The sequence below is a fragment of the Physcomitrium patens genome, chromosome 19 (genome assembly GCF_059467195.1).
Source record: "Physcomitrium patens ecotype Gransden chromosome 19, ASM5946719v1, whole genome shotgun sequence".
In the NCBI taxonomy this organism is placed as follows: Eukaryota; Viridiplantae; Streptophyta; class Bryopsida; order Funariales; family Funariaceae; genus Physcomitrium; species Physcomitrium patens.
The window spans coordinates 15,013,254-15,039,832 of NC_143428.1; the positions used below are offsets into that span (position 1 = coordinate 15,013,254).

Genomic DNA, 26,579 nt, shown 5'->3' on the forward strand with positions numbered 1-26,579 from the left:
ATGTATTCTAATAAATACTTATATCATTAGATACAAGTAAATAAAAGTAAATAAAAATAGATTAATTTCATAATATATTTTAGAGAAGCTACTTAGAAGCTTCATAGATATTGCTTTGACTTTACATATGTTTATAGTTGATTGATATGTTAGAAACTTGGTGGAAAAATTAACCACGTGTTGGAAGCTTATAGAATAAGCTAATAGTGTGGTGTACATATAGAAAACTTGCCTTGTAAGTTAAGATATGTGTCTTGCAAACTCAACATGTTTTGGAGGTTCTATAGAATATTGTCTTGTAGTTCCTAATTAAGAGTATATATGGAGGCAAGAATGAAGCCTTTTACACTCTTTTTAATAATTAGGATTTAATAGAATAAATCTAAAATTAGTTTAAAGCCTATTAGATATATTTTGGCCTTATCTATTATTTTTATGGTCATAGTATAAATTTGAGAGCCTCAAACGGTTATTTATTAAAGGTTGTGTTATTTTCCTTCAATTACTATATAATTATTGAGTATAATTATCAAATAGAGGTTATAAAGAAATTATTCTATCTTATTTTCTATAAAACTTTGTAAGATAGTTATTACCATAATTTCTACACTATACTTGGTTTTTAATCCAACATTGACTACATGGATGTTTTTTTTTGCAAAATGCATGAATATCCTACTTGTTGTCTTGCTTGACCTATAATACCTTGGTTCCTAGAATAAAATCCTTATTCCCAAATTATACCCTTGAAAGAATTGATTTTTTTCTTAAGGTGCATATGGTTGTGAATATTGATTTTGTAAAAGCATGGAATTATAAAATTGGTCCAAATGCGCTCATTATCTATATTAAAATACATCATAGTACTATTGGATGTCTTTTTAAGCCAATAGAAGGTGGAAGAGGATTGGGTTTGGAATTTCTAGCCAATTAAGTTAATTATTTTATTATCAATTTCATTTCATGAGAAATTTGGATTTAAAACTCTAATTGAAATGCTCTCATCTATTTTGGTAAATTCTCCTTTCACCTATTATCTTGTATAGGATATGTCAAGGCCAATGAAGAAGATAGAGCCTTCATATTTAAAAGTAATGAATAGGCTCTAATGGGTATCGAAAGTAATAGTGGTTGTTCATGTATTTGAGAGCTTAATGCATAAAGAATCCTAGCTTATATGGATATGAAGCTAGGAATATTGTGGTCTTCTTTATGCTACAATCTTTCATATTCTTTATTTATTTGTTTTACTTCTTTTTTGTATTTTTAGCTACTATAAGATCTTTAGGATGAAAATGAAATATTTTTTTAATTGTCTCTCCGTTAACAAATTCTTGAATAAAAAAATACTTTAAAGTATTATTAATGAATATGGTTCCTACAAACCTTATCACCACTAATTCAAAAAATCAAATATATGACATAATATCTTCATCCTTCTTTTTTCTAAAAGAAGATAATGTTGAAGAACAGCAAGTACTTGCTTAGTTACAATCACATAAAGTTTAAGCATAGTATGTTGCTAATAGTAAAAAGGTAGCAAAGAGATAAAATAAGTTATTGTAGTAGTACCGAGGCTTTAGTAAGATGAGGTAGAAATGGATGTAATATCAAATGGATGGAAGTTGCCTCATTGGTGCGCAAACCACCATCTATAAGTAAAGAGTGTTGGAAGTAAGAATTATCTTCCTCCATACTTTCTCTTAGAGTACAATCCTTGCTGATGCTAAGTGTTTGTAGCCTTTAGAGTTCTTTTTCATCAATAGGTTATGGGCCCACTCACATTTGCTTGAGTTTCTTTTTAAGTCTTTGAAGTATTTTATTTTGTAAGTGTAGAGTAGATCAAGTTGTTGTTGCTGATGTTAGGCATTGGAAGTACCTAACTTTCATATTCACATCTAGATCTAGATCTTGGTTTGCTCTTACTTGTTGTTAAGAGCATTTTGGTGTTGTGGGTTGGTTTATCACCTAAAGGCAAACTTTGCATTGTGCTACTGCTGAGATAGATCCTTAGTGACCTTACTTTATAATTTCATGTCCTAAAGTTGCTGATTGTCCTTAAAAGGCCTCTTTCTGTGTAGAGAAGTGATTTGTGAGTATAAGAGAGATATTTGAGTGACAATTTAGATTTGGAAAGGTCACCAGACTTGTGAGAAGTCTTAGAAGTGAAGTTGAGAGTGTTTATGAGAGTTAAAACACTAGTTTGTTCACAAAGAAGGATTCTGGGATTCTAAGGAAGCAAAACCTTTTTACTGATTTTGGGAGCATTAGGACTTCTTCTTACAATCTTTTTTGATACAACTCTTTTTTAGACATGGCATCAAGTAAGGGTGAAGGATTGAGAGTCATTGAGAAGTTTAGAGGTGAAAATTTCTACCATTGGAAGGTCAAAATGGAGCTTTTGTTGGCATCTTTGGATCTTTGAAATATTGTAGATGAAAGTGAAGAGGCTCCAAGCAAAGATGTTGATATAAAGGAGAATAAAGATTTCAAACGTCATGAAAAGAAGGCTTTTGGGTTGATTGCAACAAATGTGGGTGAAGCCAACTTCTCTCACATTATCTCTTACAAAGGACCAGCGGAAGCATGGAAGACTCTTTGTAACATCTATGAGAGCAAGAACTTATCCAACATCATCTATACAAGGAGAAAGTTCTTCACTTGCAAGATGGAAGAAGGTGAAGACCTTATGGCTCATATCAATAAGGTAAAGGCTCTTGCAAACCAACTAGCAACTGTTGACAAGCCTTTAGAAGAAAGTGATATTGTCATGACCTTGCTAATGAGCCTTCCCAAATCCTACAACTACCTTATTGTGGCATTGGAATCCATCAAGGTAAAAGAACTTACAATGGACTATGTGACGGCAAGACTTATCCATGACGTAACCAAGAAGAAAGAAAAGGAGCCCCAAAGCAAAGATTCAGCACTCTATTCACGTCAAGGCAACGGCAACTATCCAAATCAACGAGGTAATATCAAATCTTGCTTCATTTGTGGAAAAATAGGCCATTTTACTCGAAATTGCTACAAAGACAAAAAGATGGAGAAAGAGAATACAAATTATGTACAAGATGAATTTGGAAGACAAGATTATGTATTCACGGCAACAAATGGGACTTCTATAACTGCTATGTCAAGATGGATTGTGGATTCAGGTTGTTCCAAGCATATGACACCTTATATGTGTTCATTTGATACTTATGAGGCTATTCCAACATCAAACGTAGTGTTGGCGGATAGTGGAACATGTGAAGCCATTGGAATTGGCTCAATTATGGTGGAGGTGGTTGTGAATGGACAAACTAATAAGATCAGACTCAAAAACGTCCTCCATGTGTCTAAGATGAAGCAAAACCTTCTTTTGGTGAGTAAACTTATAATGGAAGGTTTTAAAGTTGAATTTGACATGAATGGATGTTTTGTAAGATCATTGAGTGGAGACAAGGTCTTCAAAGGCTTGAAAGACGGAAATTTGTACTACCTCATTTGTAAGAAGGTGAATGGAGTGGAGGTAGCCGCATTTGTTGAATTTACATCAAACGAAGACAAGTTGAATATATGGCATCGTTGCCTTGGCCATTTGAATGTGAAAAGCATGAGAGAGCTCAAGACCATGGTAAGTAGCTTAGATCTTAGAAATACAAGCGAAAATGCAAAACAACTTGCATGTGAAGGATGCATACAAGACAAACAACAAAAGGCCTTATTTCCAAGGAATGTAGCAACACGTGCTACCAAGTTGCTGGAGATTGTCCATTCAGATCTATGTGGACCTATGAAGAATACAAGTATTGGAGGATCAAGGTATTTCCTCACTTTCATTGATGATTATTCAAAAAAGATTTGGATCTACATTCTTAAAGCCAAGAATGAATGCTTTTGGAGGTTTAAGGAGTTTAAAGCACTTGTTGAGAAACAAAGTGAATGCAAGATCAAAGTGATGCATACAGACAATAGAGGTGAGTACATGTCTAAGCAATTTGATGTTTATTTGAAGAATGAAGGAATTGTTAGACAAACCACAACTCCGTACACTCCACAACAAAATGGTGTTGCTGAAAGGGCAAATCGAACTATTGTAGAAATGGCAAGGAGTATGTTACATGCTCAAAACCTTGGCTATGAATTTTGGACAGAAGCTATGGTGAATGTAGTATACACAAGAAATAGGTGTCCAACAAGTGCTCTTGCATTAATGACACCACAAGAAGCTTGGAGTGGGAGACAACCTTGCATTTCTCGTATGAGGACTTTTGGTTGCATTGCATATGCAAAAACATCAAATTGTATGAGGTCCAAACTTGATGTAAAAGGTACAAAGTGTGTGTTTCTTGGTTATTGTGAAGGTACTAAGGCATATAGGCTAATGTGCTTGGAATCCAAGAAGATCATCAAAAGTCGTGATGTGGAGTTTTTGGAGCATAAGAGTACTTGTGAGCACTTGGAGATGTGTCCAAGTGGGAATAATGGTGTGTTTGTCGATACATCTTTGAATTCAACAAAGACACAAGAAGATGAAGACAATGAAGATGATGAAGATGAAAAGCCAAAGAAGGTTGAAAAGATGAAGGCTCCTACAATTGATAGGACCAGCAATTAAAGAAATGAAGATGTTGAAGATTGGGATGATGATAATGATGAAGACTCCCAACTATTGGATAAAAAATGACAAGATTTAAGAGAGAAGAAGATTGATAAAGTGTAACAAGGTGAATGTTCTTCTACAAGTGAAAGGAGATATCCCTTGAGAGAAAGAAGGCAACGTGGTGATTGGTGGAAGGATCACATCTTCCCTCAAGTAAGTGAAGAACATGCAAACATTGCTCTTCTTGCTGATCCATTGTCATTGTGTGATGCTATGAAGCATGAAGATGCAATCAAGTGGGAGAAGGCTATGGAAGAAGAGTACCAATTTCTTATAGACAATGGTACATGGAAATTGGCACCTCTTCCACCAAATCGATCTAGTATTGGTTGTAAATGGGTGTTTAGGACTAAAAGAGATGCAATGGGTGAGGTGGTGAGGCACAAGGCAAGATTAGCTGCCAAAGGATACTCACAAGTTGCTGGAATTGTTTTCAATGAGACTTATGCACCCATTGCCAAAAACACCACTCAAGGACCAAGTACATTGATGTTCAACATCATTTTATATGAAAGAAGATTGAAGACAGAATAATAGGTCTGAAGTATTGTGCTACAAATGATATGCTTGGTGATGTGCTTACAAAGGCATTGGTCAAGGATAGACATCATGACTTGATTTAAAGATTAAATTAAAAGCCTTTTGAATATTAGCAAGGTGGGAGTGTTGAAGAATAGCAAGTACTTGCTTACTTACAATCACATAAAGTTTAAGCATAGTATGTTGCTAATAGTAAAAAGGGAGCAAAGAGGTAAAGTAAGTTATTGTAGTAGTACCGAGTCTTTAGTAAGATGAGGTGGAAATGGATGTAATATCAAATGGATGGAAATTGCTTCATTGGTGCACAAACCACCACCTATATGTAAAGAGTGTTGGAAGTAAGAATTATCTTCTTCCACACTTCTATTAGAGTACAATACTTGCTGATGCTAAGTGTTTGTAGCCTTTAGACTTCTTTTTCTTCAATAGATAAAGCAGTTAAGGTTGTTCTTTGTCTTATTTCATGTTAGAATTATTTTAAAAAAGCATGTTGGTTCATATTCCAATTTAAGAAGCTATTAGAAGAGTGGTTTTAATATAACTCATATATCCCCTCTTTTAATATGATTAAAAACCACATTAAATAATAACAGCCATTTATTATCAAACATATAGTAAATATTTCTATGAAATACTTTATATTCAATGCATTAAATTTCTACAATCACGATGTCATTTCTAAAATTAAAAAATGATTAAATCAAACTAAACCATGTAACCATGGAATTTAAGTTTTAATATTTTGTACTTATCAACTTAAATCCCACTTAAATATTCCTTCTGATAAGGAAAGAAAATCCAACAAAAATAATCTTAAAAAAGAATATTTACTTGAGTATTATTCCAAGTAAGGTTTTTTGTCTCTTAAACTATTATATGAAATAACCTTGTGTGGGGGTGACCCTAAGGAACATTCAATGCACATGCATTCCATTGCCCACAAGAAGCCTAAGTTTTTTTTTTTTTTTTTTTTTTTTTTTATTATTTTTTATACCAATGTAGTTAGGAAATTATTTATTACTTAGTTAATGACAAAAATTACCAACTACCTTATCACTTATTAACAAATTACTACAAAAAAATTCTAAAAAATCTCTTTAATCAATCACAAGTTAAATCTAAAAGATAGAATCAAAGATTAAGGTTCTATTTTATCCAACTACACTTGAGTCCTAAAAGAGTCAATAGATAATTACTTCTTTTGCTTCTTTTTCTTAGATTCTACCTTCCAACTCCTTGGTCCTTGTTCCAAGCATACGTGCTAAAATTTGAATAATTAAAATAATTCAATAATACTTAGAAATTTAATTAATTTTTTATTTTCTAAGTACTTAGTTTTTTTCTTCTAGCTCCTTACTTGTCAATCCACAACCTATGTTAATTTAAATTAAAAATTAAAAAGTTTAATTGATTGGCTTAGGAGAACTTACCTTAAAATGTAGCCTTTGAATTTTGAATTTTTTCCTTCCTCTTTTCTTTTCTAAAAAACTACTTGACTTATCAGTGAAGTACTCATGAATATTATTGAAGAATTATTTTCTATACTACAATTGTAAATAGGAACAATATAGCAAGTGGAGAAGGAGATTACATCATTCTATCACTAGTGAATTATCGTTGTCGTATTATGTGTGTATTTGCTTAAAAATGCATTGAGTGCCTAGCTAGGAAAGTAAGTAGAAAGGCAAGAACAATCCTACTAAGTCTAATAGAATATTAAATAACCTTAAGTAGATCTTAATATTCATGATCAAACTTTGACCAATCCAAAATAAATTTAAAAGAAGTTATAAAAGAAATACAAAGAAGTTCCAAACTAATTCCAAAGAAAAATAACAAGAAATCTTAATGAAATACTATAAATATAAATGCTTAAATAAACAACAAAGAACCCTAAAGAAATACTAAAAATAGAAACTCTAATGTAACCCTATTTGAAACAGATGACTATGTTGTTCCACCCTTGGAAGGGAGGAAGGAAGATGTGAGACGCTCTCTCTGCAGCAGCCTTCCTTTCTTCCAACTTTCTTACAACCGGCGTCCAGGATTCTACTTCTGCTCTGGTGCTGCTGCTGCAACAACCGCAGCATTGTTGAATGAATGTTGTTCAGTGTGCTTCCTTTCCTCCCTCCCCTTCCTCCTCCGTGTTGTGTGTATCCCTCTCTCTCTCGCTAATACCCCCTTCTTCCTCTCCTCTCCTCCTCTCTACCTTCCGTCACTTGCTGCACCCCACTTTCCCGCCCTTTCTTTCTTCGCCGGGTCACTTTTATGTCAGTGCTACCCCCCCCCCCCCTGCAGAGGTGGTCATCGCTCTGGACCTTGTTACCCCTGGTCAGTTCATGTTTGCTTGAGTTTGGGATTCGGTCAACTCACTCACCTGTGAGAGGTGTTGCTGAGGGATGGCAGAGACTGCTTGTGTGCAGCACTTGCAGGAGGATTTCATCTGATAATTGGAGTTGGACATCGCTTAAAAGTCCATGGGATATATTGCCCTTGCTGCTGCGGCCTGTTTCCGAAACGAAGAAGTAAAGAATCATAGCCAGCTTTTCACATAGAGAAACTGTATTCGAGTGAACATTTCCTGAGTTTCACTGTTGAAGAAGTCGAAAAAGCCACTCAAACTGCGTCTAAGAAAGGTGTTATGTCTACACTCTCTATATCCCAGCATACACCTCCTTACTGCAACGCCCGAACTTCCTTTTCCGAGGTTCCGAATGGTTCCCCAAATCAGCTTGAATCCTCATACATCCGCATTTAGTATGAATCGAGCAAGGAATCTCGAACTGGTCACAGACCTGTCAAATTCACTCACCGTGTAGTTCGCTCGGAGGTGCCAAATTTCGTGAACCGTCCTTCCAATTATTGATCATCGCGATTCTCAAAACGGTAGAAAAATTTCGGTATTCATAGTTCCGATAAAGGATTAAGATTCTTAGTTCTTATATTCTAGAACCCTTTCTTTCACGCTCATTGATGCTCTTTTTATTGGGTCCAGGATCCACACTGAAACAAGATGATAAACGAATATGTACGCTTGCGGGAGATTGGGACTGGCAGCTATGGCAATGGAGTCCTTGCCATAGCAATTATCTTTCGATTATCAGCTAATCTTTCCAACGCGTTCAAAACTGAAGTTGTAAAGACGACCAATTTTATGTTACATGGTGTGGATCTCTATGCATGAGATGACTTAACTACAATCATTCATCTAGCTCCTGCTGTGAAGCAGGTATTGCATAGGAGTCAAGAGGATGGCATGTTCTATGAGCTCAAGGTAATTTGGAGCATGAACTCATCATTGGAAAGGTCTCTGAAGATATCATCTACAATTGGGTCAAATAGTAATATTTGTATTGAAGAAACCGGTGTGGAACTAAATAGAAGATCCGTGAATCCACAAAGCCTTGCATCATTACACTTTTATGGACGTTAAGATAATGAGGGTTGGAGATCTTCCTGTTTGAGCAACTTGTGTTTCAGGATGTGGCACGACGTGCTATCAATCGTGTTATTGAGCTTTGTAATGTGTACTCTACTTTTACAGATATTCCATAAGTCTCTGTTGTGCAAATTGGTGTCCAACTGAAACTGCTATGATTGATGTGCTTAGAGAGGTATTGGTTTTTTTCCGTGATCCATTAGATTTTAAGTCAAACGTTGGTGGCACTAGTTTTATTTTTTCGAGGAGCTGTAAAGATTGGAATGCAATCTCATTTCATAAAAACTTGACATGCAGTTCTCCTAAACCCTAAACCCTACAATTTGGTGGGCCTTGTCACCTCATTTTACTGCAGGATATGCATGTTCACATTCTTACCTTAAGAGGTGTATTGGGAATCATTTAACTCCTGGAAGTATTATTGTCGTAGCTTTTGCTTTATATTAAAGCATTTTTTGAAGGGCTGGTCGTGGTGACCTGTGCATGCAGATACAGCCTGATTATTTACTGTATATGCCGTCTCTATTTGTAGCTCATAGCTAGTTTTTCACTGGTTTGTCTAAACCAGGTTATGATAATGAAGCAGCTAGACCAACCTAATATTGTGAAGTTGGTTGAAGTTATTGATGACCCTGAGAGTGATAACTACTACATGGATATGCTCTCATTCTTTGAAGCTCTTTAATGTCGGCATTAGTTCCCATCGTTAATCTGGAACCAAGTAAATAAGCTTACTTAGAAGTTGTTTTATAAAACCGTTCTTCTTATTGGACTTTATATGGGTTAAGTTTGTGGTTTGTGGTTAAGTTTGTGGTTTAAGTTTGTGGTTTGCTTTAGTAGATACGTCTTTCTCGAATCTGCTCATCAACTGCAGTTTTCGATATTTTACTAGTAGGGTTTGAGTGCAATCAGTTGTAATAGTATTTCAGCCAGGGATTTTTTGTACCTGTGCTGATTCTAGAAATCTCATTTTCACCTACTAAAATGTTGTGCAGTTGTGGAGTACGTGGAAGGAGAATGGATTTTTGAAGGCTGTGGACCAGTAGGAGGAATAGGAGATGCCAATGCATGTGAATATTTCCTAGATGTTGTGGCTGGTCTTATGTATCTTCATAAAAATGTACACTTACTAGATGACCTTTACCATATTCTCCATCCTTCTTATCAATTGTTTTTCCCTTGGCTGTCTTGGACTTTCAATTGGACCTCTAATACTGGAAGATGCTTCTCTGTTATGATATGTTCAGAACATCATACATGGTGGTATTAAACCAGAAAATCTTCTGGTCAATTCTGATGTGCACATTTAAATCTGCAATTTTGGAGTCAGCAGCGAGTTTGAGGAGTTTTTGAGCTGCCTTTGTAAAATTCTCATTTGTTTGATATACTGCAGAAGAAGGCACAGATGTATTGTTCCTTCTCAGCATCAATTCTTCACATGTGTTTCTTCATTCAAGTTAAAAAATATACTTCTTACAGGATGGAAACGATGAGCTTCGAAGGTCTCCCAGGACACCTGTTTATATAGCCCTAGAGTGCTGTTTAGATGAGAGATTTTCTGCCTCGATCATTTTGTATTTGATGTCGTAATCGAAAAATCTGGTTTTGACTTGATTCCATGAACCACTTGAATGATGTAATCCTGCGTGATCGAGGCATTATTTTGTGAGTTGCGCGTATAATTTACATGATGCGGGTGCTCAAATACTTGTCTATGCTCCTAGCTAATACGAGCATTTTCTGGCGGTCAACAGGATTGACCTATCATGGAAAAGCAACAGATGTGTAGGCTTTGGGGTGTACTCTCTACTGTATGGTGTTGGGATTCAATCCCTTTAAGGGGGATAACTTGCATATGACAAAGCATGTAATCACAAATCTTTCAGAGGTACATAGCACTAGCGTACTTTGCAGAATAAGAATATTAACTCTTGCTGGAGAATTATTTTTAATAAGGTTTAGATATGACGAATGCAAAATTGGTAATCTTTATATGTGTTCCCCTGTTTATCTGATGTAGATGTTGATGCTTGATATGGCACAGATTGTAAACGATCCTCTTCAAATTCCTGGTCACCTGGAGCCAGATCTCGCTGACTTATTAAGAGGACTGCTGTGCAAAGGTAATTCCTTGTCATTGCGCTGGTTCATCTGCCCAACATATTTGCATTTTTCATAAGCGATCATGAACTGATTAGCATAGTCTACCGTCGTTGTATTGTTGCTTCTTCTGTTCCGTATAACTTGATGTGAAGCTGTTCGATTCTTGGTAATAAGCAACAAGTTCAAAGAAACGGCGATAAGAATTCTGGTGGGTATTGTAACGCTTTGCTTTTTTCAGAAGAAATTGAAAGGCATAATCTTATTGTATGTTGTCGGGAGTCATTTGCAGATGCTAAAAACCGGCTCAGTTTGGAGGCAGTAGCCAACCATCCGTGGGTTGTGAGATGGAATGGCCCCGTGCGATGAAAGTGGGTAGAATTAAGCTACTCTGTGTCAGGTTCTTTAAGCTTGCTAGTACGTGGCTTTCCTAGGACACTTCAGGAGGCATTGAAAAGGATGAACTGTAAGGTTTTGAAGCGCTCAATATATTTACAATCTGTTAGTAATCAGGATATACTTTACGAAGATGGCTATTTGATTTTAGAAAAAATTCTAAAATTTTGCATAAGCAAGACTGAACTCGGACTCGATGGTCTTGTTTTGCGTGCTGTGTATTTAGTAGAGTGATTCCTGGTTCAATTTCAAGTTCCTTCTCTCTTTGAATAGCATAGGAGAGCTAGCATTTATGTGTTCGATTTACAGCAGTCTGTTTTGTCCTAGGTAATGGTTGTAGCTTATAATTTAGCTTCGCTCCCTAGTTTGTGAAGTCACATTCTTTTCTAGATATAATTGACCTCTGCTTTACATCCTCTTCATTTGTTTCTAGATATTCGTAGATATTCCTAGATCATCTTTGATTTATCAACGTTCCTGGTCGTACAGCAAGTTGATCCATTGAGTTCATGCACCTTCAAGACTACAGTTGTGCAAAAGAAATGGACAGATTCCCTTAGACAGAAACTCGATCAACCTTGAAATCTTGTATTATGTGTATTTAGTGAACTCGGCAACTTGTTTCTGAATTCTCAAGTGTTTGCGTAGTCATGTGAGTGCGTGATTCATTGAAAGTGGCCAGTACCTCACAGACAGCCTCTTAATATGTGGGAGCCACTTGAATCATCCAATTTAATGTGCTACTGCGGAGTGGTGTCCTCCATTTGATCATACTCTTATCAAGAACCAAAGTTAACATTAGGTAGTAGTGTATGAACAAGTGGGCAATCACTGTTCCTATAATTGGCCTATAATTCCAATCTGCTTCTATGGCCGTCAAGGATCAACCCTCTAGTTTTGTATTAAGGAGGGTGAATGGGGAGGATGAATAGCTGAAATTAATATTTATTCAAATGAGAATTTTAGTATGATTGTTTAATTTGGTAGTTCATAGCTTAAGCATAATGAGGGTTGTCTAAAGGTGTGAGTAGTCGAAGCATAGATGCAACATTTTAAAACAATGTGGTTTAGGTTGATAAATAAAACGGAGTTTCTGTCTAAATCTGGGCTTCAAATTGGAGATCTCCTTGTTGAGAACCTTCTTGTCATGCAAAATAATTCCTTTACCAATTGACCTCCATTTATAGCATAGAAACATTTACTAGAGGAAGAGTTCGACATAGGCATATACAAATGATAATCTATTGAGCAATGTTCAAGTGGAAGTCGAGATCGGAGATTTGTCTACTTAACCCACCTTGCTTCATATCATCAAATCAAGCAAAATGAGGGTGATAAGGAGTGTTGGAGCTCTCTGAGAGTGGTCCACCCTCATTGAGCACACTTAACTCTCATTGTATGAGAATGTACGTTGTGTCACCCAACTGTGTTTTTGAAAATAAATTCCTATATTTAAAACTTAGTTCCAGGGTTCAATCTTTTGATTGCATTGCATTGAATTAAAATTTATTCTACTGTTGTTACCAATATTTTAGTAATAAGGTTAGAAAATGAATCAACGTTCTCAATGTGGATAGTAAATGAAATGAGGAATGAACAGGGAGGGGCAAGGAACAAGGGACGTTCCTAATGCAATTCCAAGAATGAGGCATTTGATTGTGGTTTTAAGAATTTAGCTGACGACAGTTTGATTCTGGTCAAGATGTGATGGATAATAAGAAGCGAGTGGAAAACATTTTTGAAGCCCTCTTGGTCAGAAATGGATGGACACACGAATGAAGACCATCTGATGGGAAATTATGCCGTGCATCCATCCAGCCCATGTGGATGGAGAGGGGCCACCGAGAGAGCCGGTGAGGGGAAAAGCGAGGGCAGGACAGGACAGGGCAAGATATTATTATTATGAGGGGGGTGCTGACGTGCGAAGGCCCCTCGTTAGTTGGTTGGTAAGATGGTTCGTTGGCGGGCCCGCATCTCCAGTGCTCATTAGGGGGGGGGGGGGGTTTTGCGATGATGCGGGTGCCGATGCTGTTGCTGCGGCGGTGGTGTTGAGGGACTGACTGTCGGTTGCTAACTGTGCGCCGTGATATCCCCTTTCCTCCTCCTCCTCTTTGTCCCCCGCGTCCCTCCCTCCCTCCCTCTTTTCATCCCCCCCTCCCCCTCGCTTCGCTCCCTCTACCCCCCCTCCTTGCTCACCTGCCTTGGCATGCTCCTCTGCCCCCTCCCTCTCTCTAACCTTGCTCCCGCTCTCATTGCCTCGTCCTTGAGATTTTGGCTTCCTCCTGGCCGCTGTGTTCCCTATTCTCTTTCTTTGTGTTGCGGTATCATTTTCATGTCGCTGTTACAGCCCTCACTAGAGGTGCTCATCTCTCTGCTCCTTCGTATTTTCGGTTTGCTCAAGTTTGCTGGAGTTTAGGGTTCAGACACTTCACTTGTGGTAAGTGGTGGCGTTGAGGCATGTCGGAATTCGCATTTGTGCATCGATCTCGTAAGAGGCTTATTAGGGCTCTGCCTTATTCTGCATCTGAACACGAGTCTCAACAGTCATTAGAATGGTATTAGTTGACTAAGCTCTTTCTATGATTCTTTCTTGCAGGAAGTGTGATATATGTTTTGAAAATGACGTATTGATCTTTGACGTCTACGCGCATTCGCGGTTCGAGAACATCGTGGGTGGGATTAATGGATCATGACTCGAGCATAGATATGTATGGGCAGGAGCCCCAGCGAAGGTCAGAAATCTACACATATGAAGCCCCCTGGCCTATATATGGTATGAACTGGAGCGTTCGTAAAGACAAGCATATGCGTCTTGCAATTGGATCTTTTATTGAAGACCATCGCAATAAGGTGGAGATAGTGCAGCTTGATGATGAGACTTGCGACTTTAAGGCGGACCCGAAGCTCTCTTTTGAGCATACTTACCCCACCACTAAAATTATGTTCATTCCTGATAAAGAATGTCAAAAACCGGATTTGCTGGCTACTACTGGGGACTATCTACGCATATGGCAGGTATGTTGTCTTCTGAGTTGACAATGAATTAGCATTGATTTTGGAGACACCTTCGTTCAGAAAAATAATTAGGGAAATCGTCTCTGCTTCTTCAAAGGATAGAGAAGGTCTTACTCTTAGCATTTTTGGTGATCTGAACTGTTGTATGCTAGAGCTTTTTGTTCTTGGATTTAGTTAAATTATTTGAAAAAACATGCCAGAACTCGCGAAGTCCGATTTAATTTTTGGAGCTTTCAATGTTCATTTATGTATCTTATTTTGTGGTGGAATCCAATCTTCAATCACTTATGGTCGACCATTCATTTTTAAAATAAAATTAAACATCTTTCCCCTCTTTAACTAAAAAATAATTATCTATCTTTAATAAAAATTTGGTGGCAGATCCACGATGATAAGGTGGAACGTAAAAGTATTCTTAACAATAACAAGTACAGTGAATATTGTGCCCCGCTAACCTCGTTCGATTGGAATGAGGCTGAACCCAAGCGGCTGGGGACGTCGAGCATTGATACTACATGTACTATTTGGGATATTGAAAAAGAAGTGGTGGACACACAACTTATAGCGCATGACAAAGAAGTTTATGATATCGCTTGGGGAGGTGCTGGTGTCTTTGCCTCCGTCTCTGCGGATGGGTCTGTTCGTGTATTTGATTTAAGGGATAAGGAGCACTCTACGATTATATATGAGAGTTCGCAGCCCGACACGCCTCTTCTGCGATTGGGATGGAACAAACAGGACCCTCGATACATAGCCACTATCTTGATGGACAGTTCAAAGGTGGTGATTCTGGACATCCGTGTGCCGACTGTACCAGTTGCTGAGCTCCAACGGCACCAAGCATGTGTCAATTCTGTGGCGTGGGCTCCTCATAGCCCTTGTCACATATGCACAGCTGGAGATGATTCACAGGTAATCATCAGAAATCAGCAAGCTGTTGATTCATAGCTCCCATTGCACAAATACGTGCAGTGTGGATGGTTATCATCGGTCTGCTTTTGTGCTCCCAAATGTTCATATTTCCACAACAATCTTATGTGCGATTCCAACGTTATGCAGGCTCTTATTTGGGATTTGTCATCGATCAGCCAACCTGTAGAGGGCAACTTAGACCCAATATTAGCCTACACTGCTGGAGCAGAAATCAATCAGTTGCAATGGTCATCAACACAACCTGATTGGGTTGCAATAGCCTTTTCCACCAAGCTTCAGATCTTACGTGTTTGATGTATGCTCTTTGTCTTTATCTGCCGAGTAAAGTGGTGATTAGTCACTGGGAGATTTCTTCTGCAGTCTATTTACATCAAGGTTTATCGTAGACTCGGCTACATATTCATGAAGGATGGAATTTTGAGGTTTCCCTGGCGGGAGACGTCAAGCTTTGCTCTTTCTGTGTGCCATTAGCTAATCAACCGGTTGATCAACAATCAGTAGTTCAAAGATATTCCTCATGAAATCATTGTAAAATCAGGTAACTTTTTCTTGGATAAGCAAACCTTGATGTCCTTTGTTGTGAAGCTTCAACAGAGGTCTCTTTGTTAATTAGGTTTGCAGACTGTAATCGGCACCTGGTTTACTTTCAACCTTCCAAGTCAGATGTTGACGTTGTACATAAAGGTCCGAATTGCTTTTCTTTGATACTTTTGGTCCATGCCTCTTCACATATTTGCTGAAGATCAGGGGTTAGGTGAGGACATTCGAGGATTCTTTAAATTGTGCTTGGAATTTCAATTGGTGCAGGGCTCTTCTGCTGCGTAATCCCATGTTCATTTATCCGAATCATGTTATTTATTTCTCTTTGTTTCAGCCTTCTGTATTTGGATTCTTGTCGGTTCGGATTCCCAATGTCAATGTGGTTTCCCTGACCATTCATCCTCTGTTATGAAGCACATGGAAGGTATTGAACGGACTTCAGAATGTTATCCCATGTTACTAAGCAACACGCGCTTATTGAGTTGAGAGTAACTATGAGGTTGTGTGCAACTTTGCATGCGGGGTTGGTCCGAATTTTTTTAAATTGTGGACACTTAGATGGTTCTGCGTGAGTCTTGTTTTGATGTTTGAGCTGAATGAATTGGGGTAAATGAGTCATTAAGGCTGTCGTGTCGTGGAACCACTCTTGAGCTTAGCATCTGTGCTTTAAGTGCTAAGTTGTAAGGAATGCAGAATGGTGGCGAATGATGCATGGTGTTGCAAGCTCTTGAACTAATGTTATTGGGAGGAGTCAGCTACAGGAGTCCAACGCACTCAGCAAGGATGGGCGCGGATACCAGGAGGAAGTCACAAGATGCTGAGGATTTCAGAAAAGTGCAAAAAATTGTATTAACTTTATTGAATTCTGAAATAATTATAGATATATATGATTTTAATGAATGCGGTTTTTGTGAATTATATTTACTTAGGTGAACAAAATACCATAGCCTAAATATTTTTACTAATCGGCCATTTATACTTAATTTTGAATATCTAATCCACTAAAGTTTTAAAATATGCATATTACAGTTTATATAACTAAGAAGAAAGCATTTGGAATAGAACAAACACCTTTTGCAAACACATGTGAATGTATAATGAGTCCGTCTAAAACAGTGATGTTTGAGATTTATCACTAATGAGTCAAAGATAATATGCAGCCCAATGTGATAAAGGTGAAAGAACTTGGAAATCTCACATATAGTTTCTTTCTTCATTTTGGTAACCAATATTTATAAACAGCTTCACTTGTTCAACAGAGTCGACATACTTGTACACTAAATCTAATTTGATATTTAACTTCATTTAAAGAAATTAAAATATTCTGTTAGTTTTACTATGGTTTATACATTTTAAAAAATTTGAAACAATGAACAATAAACAAAGAAATTAATTTTACAATAACATATAAAAACATATCAAAATTATTTGAGATTTTGAAAAAAATAATCATTTTTCTAATCCAAAATTTCATCATTTATTTAAGGAGATATTAAAGCCACAACCAATTTTTAAAGCCACACTTCCCTCTCCTCCCTTGCCATATCTTGCCATCTCATGATTAGTTTGTCCATCTTGCATCTCATGTTTCCAATCCCTAGTCTTTTTCTCCTAGCCCTCTATTCTCTCATCCCTCCCATCCCTTGTTTCCAAGCCTCCCATCCCTTGTTTCCAAGCCTCCCATTCCTTGTTTCCAATCCTCCCATCCCTTGTTTCCAAACCTCCCATTCCAATCCCCCCCCCCCCATACCTTATTCTCAACCTCCCCATCCCCTATCTGGAACTCGTTTCCTGGATGAAAACTCAATTTGGTTTGTAGTAATGAAGTTAATTTTTGTAAATACGATTGTTTGTAACATTTTATTTTATTTTTCTCGGATTCCATTTTTTATTCTTTTATTTCAAGTAAAGGAATTTTTATTATTTATCAATTTTAGATTGGTTTTACCTTTAACTTGAAAAAACAGGGTGGAAAACGGAATTCTAAGAGAAAAATAAAAATAAAAAAATAAAATTGTTATAAACAATGTTTTTCACCTAAACAAACTTTAGAGGAAATAGGAGATAGGGGATTAATGGAGGACTAAGGTAGAAGATAGATGGAACTCATTACAAGATAGCAAGGGAGTTGTGGCTTTATCAACTTCCTTTATTTAATTATAGATTTTTAAATTTAGTATATATAACCTAAATCATATTATTAAGTTCTTAAAAGATATATCTATTTTTATTTTATCAATTTATTTTATCAATTTTTTCTTATATTATATCTTACATGTCTTATTGAATTTTGGTATAAACTTTAAGAATATATATATATATATATATATATATATATATATTGTTTTCATATTATAAAACATTGATATTTTTATAGAATTATGTTTACATATTAACTTTTGTAAGTTTAAAATTTGAAAAACACAATATCTTATTAAAGATTGGATATATTTCAATTTGATATAATTGATTGATATAATATTGAAGTTTAATGTTTATGTAGATAAATTAAATTAGTTTTTTTAGAAATATATTAATTTTAAAAAAAGCTTTAGATTAATAATTTTGATATTTTTTTTGATGTTTGTTGTTTAAATAATTATACTTTGTACAATATTCTTCAATAGATGAGATTTTTTTATTTTGACAAATTTTATCATAGTTTTATGGATTTAAAAATATTCTAATATCATAATTGTAGTATTAGATCAATTAATTAAGATATTATGATTAAAAATGAATAAAATCTGTTTATAATTAATTAATATAAATCAGATATGTTGGTTGACACTATATTAAATAAAAGATTGTAATTTGAATTAGCTTTTCTTACAATTAATATTAAAAGGATACAAATTTATCATTAAAGTGGTGTTTGAAATACATAATCAATTATCACCAAAAAAATATTACATTTTATTAATTTCTAATGAATTATATTTAAAATATACTTTTTGTTTATATTTCTATATAACAAACATCTTTGAATTTAAAATATAGTTATTATTCTTAAATATATACAATAAAAATTTTAAATCCAAAAATCTAACTATAATAATATTTAACTTCAAAAATGATTTTGGATTTTAGCAACAAAAGGTAAAAGATTGCCTTGTTCAATAAAAAGCCTACAAATAATACTAATAAAAAATAATAAGAAATTAACTTAAGAAAAATTTATAGATTTTTATTAAGAATTTTAAATTATTCATTTTATAATTTTATTAATAAGAATTTAATACTAAAATTATTAATAATAATAGAAATACTATATATAATAATATTTTTGACAAGTCAAATATGTGTAAAAGAATAAGTATATAAAATTTGCATAAAAAAGAATATTGAAGTGTTGAATCACTTGAATATCTTTAACATGATTGTAAGCACCTTAATACATATATTATTTATATTTTCTTACTTTTCTTTTGTTTTCATAGATTTTTATTACTTTTAAGTATAAACATAATTAAATAGATGCCAAAAAAAAGATTTTTTAATTTAGTGAAAACTTAAAGGACTTAATGCCATCACAAAGGAACTTATATTAGTTTAGAAGGCCATCAAATCTTTCTATTGAATTATAAAAAATAGCCTATATTCACTAATATATTTATTTAGATAAGTAGAATTAAGTAGAAATAAATAGAAATAGATTTAATTATTGATATCTTGTTGAAAAGCTTTATAGACTTTATGTGTGTTTATAAGAAATTTTTTGGTTGATAACTTAGTCACATATTATATATTTAGCCACTTATATTATAAGTTGTCTATGTAGTGTACATGTTAAAAATTTCTCCTATAAATTAAACAAGTGTCATATGCCTTATATAACATTGCCACATAGTTCTTTAGTAGATAGGATATATATCTATATATCTATATATATGTAAGAGTAGGGTCTTGTTTATTCTTGTCAAAGCCTTTTTTAAGTTCTATCTTGATTCAAGGCATATTGAAATAGTCAATTTAATTTCAATTTTATATCTATCTTTTAGTTGTATATATATATATATATATATATATATATATATATATATATATATATTTATTTTGGTGATATACAAATATATTTTTATTTTGGTGATATACAAATATATTTTTATTTTGGTGATATACAAATATATTTTTATTTTGGTAATATACAAATATATTTTTATTTTTAGAATTTTATTGTAGTTCACGTGGACAATTTAAGAAGACTATTAATTTTCTATACTTATTTTGTTTCAAAAGTAAGTAGATTATCTCTACCACATGATATGGCATCAGATGCCAAATCTTGTTGGATGTATGTAATTTAGTTTTATTTTAGTGGTTTTCTATCCTACTTAGTTTTTTTTTTTTTTTTTTTTTTTTTTTGTTAATTGACTTTGTTAGTATCAACTACAATTTAAAGACTTAGGTGGAAAAACCCCCTTCACTAGAAATTCTTATCAAGTCAAGTTGTATGAGTGATTTTGAAGAGAAAAAACTTGTGTTATAAGGGCTTGTTTAATTATGGTGATTTAGCCATTTAGTAAAGCTTTAGGATTTTTTCTACTTATACTTACATTCTTGGATTCTCTCTTTGTGGTGTAAGAGGTAACTTGACTAAGTTGTGAATAGATTCATTATCTTTTTCTTAACAAGAATGGTTTTTTTTCCTTCAGCTTTTGGTATAATGAATTTTAAATGGAATATATATATATTATTTGGTACTGTTTTTGTTCCTAGATCCTATTGCACCTTTGAATTATGCTCTTAGATACAACTTCTATTTAATGTTGTTGGTTTGGATTTGTTGTTGGAATATAATATCATCGTGGGAGCCTATATGTATTGGTAATATGTTGAAGCCGTGATAGGAGAGCAATGGAACTTTAGAAGTGGTGCAAAGCATAATGCGCCATAAAATTATAATTGAGGTGTCACGGTTGAACAAGAATATGAACCACAACAAAAATTCTAAAACTGATAATACCTCTCATATCACTAAAAGAGAGAAAGTACACAATTAAAAATTAGATGAAGAATTGAAATTAAATTAACTAATTCAAAATGAAAAAGAATTAGGAAGTTTTGAACTAAGATAGGACACAAAAAAGACATTGACAAGAGTAAAGAAGATCTCTCTTATCTCTACATATACTATCTACTAAAGAACTACATATCAATATCCTATAGGCTATATGATATGTATCCAACTTGGAATATACAAGTTTAATTTATAGGGCAAGTTTTGAACATGTTTGCCACATGGTCAACTTGTAATACAAGTGGCTAAACATACAACATATGGCCAACTTGTTGGCCATATTATCAACCTACCAATCACTTATAAACACTTGTAAATTCTAAAAAGCTTCCAAGAAGCTTTCTAATAAGATATTAATAATTTGACCTACTTCTACTTACGTCTACTTAGTTTTGTTTATCTAAGTATATATATTAGTAAATATGACTACTTGTTATAGAGTCATGTCCTAGATACATACAAAAAGTTGTTTATGTAAAGAAAATCTTTGCTCTAGATTTAAGATGTAGAATTTTTATTGCATTTTAAATAAATATTATTTTATAATTATTCTAAGAAATAAAAAAAACTTCTTAAGATAAAAAACCATGTAAGAAATTGAACATGAATAATTGTGTTTTTAACAAGAACTATATGTTCTAAAATAAGGTATATATAGAGTAAAAATAAAATTTCTTGAAAAAATAAGTATTTCTAAGTAAAACAAAAAATAATTATTTTTTATATTTTATAAATTTAATTATTTTTTATTTCTTAATTTCTTAAAAAATCTTTAATTCAATTTATATTTTTTTCAAAAATTACATGTTGATTCCTATAGAATATTTAAAATAGAAGATTATCTATAGAATATTTAAAATAGATTCATTTGTAGAAAAATACCAATATTATCGACAAAAAATTCAAAATAAATTTTTATTTTTTATAAAAAAATATTCTAATGAATTTTTGGATGTTTTGTAAAAAAAGAAGTATAATCATGTATTTTGAAAATAACTACCTCTATAATAAATTTGACAACAAGTATCGTAAGAATATATTTTAAAGTGTTTTTATAAAATATTAAAAAATAATATTAATAATCACGTCATGGATATTTTATTCACAAATTAGATCATAAATTATTAGAAGATTATGCAGGAATATTTTTTCTTTGCAAGTAATACAATTCAATAATAAAATCCAGTCCTATGAATTCTAGTCAAGTTGTGTCTTTTTTTCTTTACTTTCTTGTTTGTGGTTCAGAAGACTTTTCGTATCTTAACAATAACCATTTGGAAACATTTCTTTGTTTTTGTGATTTTTATTTATGTATTTTTATTATTATAAAACTCTAAAATATTATTATATTTTGCAAAATATGTTTTTTTTTTTCAAAAAAACATTATGTTTGATATATATATATATATATATATATATATATATATATCTATGTATATATATCTGTTTTTTTTTATCACTTATATTCTATATTTCTTCTTCAAAGACTTTAAATAATCTTCAAATAATACTTCTTTGATAATCTAATTAATTAATATATTTTTTTTGATAATAATAGGTTTAAAAGTGTTATCACAGAAAAAAAAATCTGCTAGGGAGTTTTTAGACCACATAAATTAATTAAAAAAACTTTTTGATCGTCCTATTTTAATATTTTCTTCTGAAATAAAAAGACATACAAAATAGAAAATGATAAAGTGAATGAAAAGTAAGAAATAGGTGGATGAGAAGTTGGAGAAAAGATGGAAGAGAAGAGAGGGGGGGAGGGCGGGAGGAGAGATATATAGAGAGAGAGGAAGCAAACAAGCAAACAAACAAGGGGAGAAAGAAGGATGAGCGAGAGGTGGTGGGGGTGGTCGTCGTCTTGGGATGGAATGGCTGGTTGAGAAGAAGATGAAAATCATCCAACATCCTGCCACCTATGCATCCACTCATCCACCCACTTGGCACTGCCACCACCCTCCAATGCCTGCCTGCCTGCCTGCCCTGCCCAGCCCAGCCCTGCCCCCAAGTCCACGCATCCCCCACCTCGCCTCCCTGTTTCTCTCTCTCTTGTGTGTGCTTATGTGTGTGTGCGTGTGCGTGTGCGTGCGTGTCTTTCCTTATCTATCTATCCTACTCCCACCTCAACTTCCTTCGCTTATTTACTTTCTTCCTCCCCAGCTTGCGAATGAGCTCCTTCCGTTCCCCTCTCTCTATCTCCGTCTCGCCTTCACTCGGTGTTCGCTTGTGCCCATTCCCCAGCTTTCCAATCCTTCAAACCCTCTTCCTCGCTTCTGCTTCCTTTGCTCAATTCCTCTTTTCAATCCTTCCTTATGGCGTCGTTACAGCTTCACTCGGCACCCTTTTTACCGGTCTCTCCACAACTCCCCCCCCCCCAAATTTCGAAAAAGTGAAACCTATGGATACATGAACGCTAGATTTTTTGGATTTTGCCACTCTATTTTTTATTGTTCTTTGTGTTGTTATTGTATCTTCTGCATTTCACTTTTTCGAAATTTTCATTGTATCCAATTAGTTATTTATTTCTTTATTTATTTGAATCAAATAACCTAATGGTTTTACCTGCATAGTTTTTGTAAACTTTGGCCGGTCATGGAAATTGCAAACTATTAGGAGGAACAAGACGCTACAGAGTGTGCTTTTTCCAGTCCTACAATTGGTACTTGGATACTTGTGCCCTATCATTTTTACGTGTTATCGTAATCCTTGCTAAAATTTTACTGTGAAGATTCTCTGCTTCCTTTAACTTTCGGTGTACTCTTTAGAAGTCGCTCAAAATATTACCCTAATGTTAGCATGCTTCCTCACGATTAATTTATTCTGTATATCCTGGGTTACAATAGGTATAGAACCAGGTTTGAGATCCGTATTAGCCTTGTGTTGCATGAGGTTGAGAGAGGCATATGTTTGTGACATTTATGAAGAATTTTCGCCATTTAGTATTATGTGGGCATTAATGACGAGGATGCAGAAATCTACCTTGCAACTAGTTACATAAAGTCGCAGTGTGCAACTTCGTTTATGTCCTCTGTGATTCTAACCTTTTAATCTGGCTAGTTTAAAAGCGTTGAAGCTTACGTCCTTCACTTTTTGAGCCTCTGTGCTAGTGGAGAGAATATCTTAGCTTAGTTGGGAAACTCGTGCATTTTCCGAATTTTGGTAGTTCGGATCAGTCCTAGATTTGGATGTGGGTAGCAAGGAAATAAACTCCCTGATCAACTATACCTTAGTAACTGATGATGGATGCTTTAAATTCGCACCCGAATGCCACCCTAGGTACTCTACGACATTGGATTTCTGAAATTGATTACCTGTACCAGACGTCTGAGAGTCTCACTCTGATTACTGGGAATGTTGTGCAGGCATTCTGCGGCTTAAGAGCTGCTCCATGCGTACGTCACACTAAGGTCTTCAGATTAGGATGCGGAAAGAAGAGTCCTGCTTCGCAATCTATCAAAGCAGTACTGAACCCGTTGGATGATCCTATCCTCAAGGAAGCCATGAAGGTTCGACTTGATATTCTGAAATGCACATCGACAAAATTCTCGGACCATTTCCTGTAGATTTTCTCTCATCTGAATGATTGAACGGATCTCATTTTGTTTGTCAATTCTGAAGGTTGGTTATTTGTTACAAAGACATCACTTGAAATTTGTGTGGTTGACTGTGTTATGAGCAGGAGCCAATTGCATTCCTGGGTGGTATGTTTGCGGGATTGCTGCGACTTGATCTCAATGAGGAGCCTCTGAAAGATTGGGTAGCCAAGACCGCTGAAGCGGCTGGCATAGATATAAATGACAATCAAGCTGTCGATAGTGACGATTCTATTCCGGAGGACATTCAGATTGATTAGGAACTGTGTGCAAAATTGATACGAAACATTTGTTTCTTGTGAATCAGTATTACTTTACAAATAGTCTGCAGCATCTTCATCAAAATCACAACAATGTCTTCGCTCCGCGCAAATTATCCTGCATTGATGCCATGAATCAATGGTAATCTGATACTTGTGTAAAGGTCCTGTCGGTCACGGACAAATCCTGATCGAAGTTGGGACTTCAACTGCTCATGTCCAGCTCTTGGTTCTTCGTTGCCTGCAGTTGGGCATGAAAGGGCCTAACACACCACTTCAGCGAGCACTCAGAGAGTCAGGTATGATGGTTCAAATTTGTTCTCACACAGTATTGCTGCTCGACGTGATCATATTTCGAGTGCTCTGTGAAACTACCTTTACTCCCATTGCTCTTTGAAAATCCCATCATGAGCTCGGAAAGTGGGCTGGATTCTCTTCCAACTAGTGCATGACCATGAAGATGGGCAGAGGTGTGTTCGTTGTCCAGGGCGTTGATATCCCTCATCGACCCCACAGTGCAGGATGGGACGACACCTTCTGCAAAGTTGATTTCTACAACGTGCAATATCCTTTTTATTTTTGTTTTTTTCTTCTTTCTCCTGTTCGTCAAAACTAAGGAAAATGCACGTGAACAGCCTCGATATGGATTATAAATTTTAATAATGAGTGCAATCTAAATACTTAGAAGGATGGGCATCCCCACTGGAACATGAATTGAAAGCCTTCATTGAAACAACCAATATTTCCAAATTAAGAGAGGCTCTGAAGCATCTTCCGAAAATTCTACTTTGATGTAAATCACAATACATTCAAGAAGGTGATAAATTGAAGAATGTATTGTGATTTATATCAAACTAGAATTTTGACTTCCAATTTATCACCTTCCTTGGAATTCCCTCAAATAATTTGCTTATAATTTTGCTCAAAACTGAAACTATGTCTGTTTACTGATTGTATGTCTTAACTATGTCTGTTTACTTTCTCATCAACCATTTTTATGATTGAAGTTGATACTCAAATGTCATTTCATTAATAATAAGGAAAAAAATCAAACTTCCTAAGCATTTATTTATGAAAAGTAAATTCTACCTATTGTATAGATTTCTTCAAACTCATATGATCTATTGTCAATTGCTGCCATGTAATGTTAATAAATACTATAGTTGTCATGTAACACAACTTTTTCAGATATGGCAATAAAAATGTTTAGTTTGTGCCTTGTAAGATGAGATCATTTGTCTTAGAAATGTGAAGAGGTGTTTCAGTCTATAAAATCCAGGAATGGAGAATTTTAATGTAAAATCTTATAAACCTAAAAATTAATAAATTATAAATAATATGGTTAAGTTAGATTATTATCTTGTCATGACTTAAAACTGATTTTTTTAATGTCAATTATAACTTTGTAAATAAAATAAAATAAAATATATTTTATAACAAAAAGTTAACAAAAACATGTTGAAAGATTTCAACAAAAAGTAGTATAATTTTTTTAATAATCATATAGTTTCTAATTAACATGTTGTGAACGAGAGATTTTAGGCTCATTTGAAGGATCGTAATAACCACTTGCTTGTTAAACCTCCAAAATAATAAAATACTGCCCTATCATTGTCCTTGATAGTGTCTTGTCTTGAATCTCTGAAACTCAGATGTATGGCCAGATCTGGTCCATTTACTTAGATCTAACACAAATCCACATATAAAATCATGTGATCTATAAGACCCACATACTAGATTGATCCAAAATTGCTTATATAAGACAAGATCTAACACACATGATATAGTTTTGCCTCTTTAATCCTAGGAGTCTCAATATTGCTCATATAATATTATGAGTTGTGTATATTAGGCCTAAATTGGCCTTCTAAGTCCCTCTAGTCCTTCCAGTCCAATTTCTAACCTCTCACATCTTCCTACCACCCTCTAATAACAATCATAGTAATAATACCTTTGAAGAGAGAAGGATAAAAGTCCTTACTATCTTCTAAACTCTAGCTACCATCCTATCCTCAATCTTTGTCCTAACTAGATTTTTTTTATCTATTTTAGTAAAAAATTATCCTATCTTAGTGGTCATTCAACCGATTAA

The 26,579-nt window shown here is 34.6% G+C and overlaps 3 protein-coding genes and 1 pseudogene across 5 annotated transcripts; all 4 read left to right on the top strand.

Moving 5' to 3' along the window:
- The first annotated feature begins 8,201 nt into the window (after window positions 1–8,201).
- Window positions 8,202–10,647, top strand: LOC112296027 (serine/threonine-protein kinase GRIK2-like; annotated as a pseudogene).
- On the top strand, window positions 10,512–12,488 carry LOC141044438 (serine/threonine-protein kinase GRIK1-like). The gene is made up of 2 exons (XM_090244867.1): window positions 10,512–10,750; window positions 11,020–12,488. Exons 1-2 carry the CDS (start codon window positions 10,648–10,650, stop codon window positions 11,094–11,096), a joined length of 180 nt encoding a protein of 59 aa, XP_090100993.1. The 5' UTR covers window positions 10,512–10,647; the 3' UTR covers window positions 11,097–12,488.
- Window positions 12,489–13,076: 588 nt separating this feature from the next.
- LOC112272807 (WD repeat-containing protein LWD1) lies at window positions 13,077–15,778 on the top strand. Of its 2 annotated transcripts, none has more exons than XM_024500927.3 (4): window positions 13,077–13,560; window positions 13,720–14,138; window positions 14,520–15,050; window positions 15,198–15,778. In XM_024500927.3, the coding sequence occupies exons 2-4, from the start codon at window positions 13,806–13,808 to the stop codon at window positions 15,363–15,365; spliced, it is 1,032 nt and encodes a 343-aa protein (XP_024356695.1). In that variant the 5' UTR covers window positions 13,077–13,560; window positions 13,720–13,805; the 3' UTR covers window positions 15,366–15,778. The 2 variants fall into 2 exon arrangements, with proteins under 2 accessions (XP_024356695.1, XP_090100806.1); XM_090244680.1 differs by having other exon boundaries at window positions 13,220–13,482.
- A 6,903-nt stretch (window positions 15,779–22,681) lies between these two features.
- LOC112295787 (UPF0426 protein At1g28150, chloroplastic) lies at window positions 22,682–24,550 on the top strand. 2 transcript variants are annotated; one of them, XM_024547733.3, is made up of 4 exons: window positions 22,682–22,985; window positions 23,205–23,293; window positions 23,997–24,140; window positions 24,314–24,550. In XM_024547733.3, the coding sequence occupies exons 1-4, from the start codon at window positions 22,802–22,804 to the stop codon at window positions 24,485–24,487; spliced, it is 591 nt and encodes a 196-aa protein (XP_024403501.1). In that variant the 5' UTR covers window positions 22,682–22,801; the 3' UTR covers window positions 24,488–24,550. The 2 variants fall into 2 exon arrangements, with proteins under 2 accessions (XP_024403501.1, XP_024403502.1); XM_024547734.3 differs by lacking the exon at window positions 23,205–23,293.
- The last annotated feature ends 2,029 nt before the right edge of the window (window positions 24,551–26,579 follow it).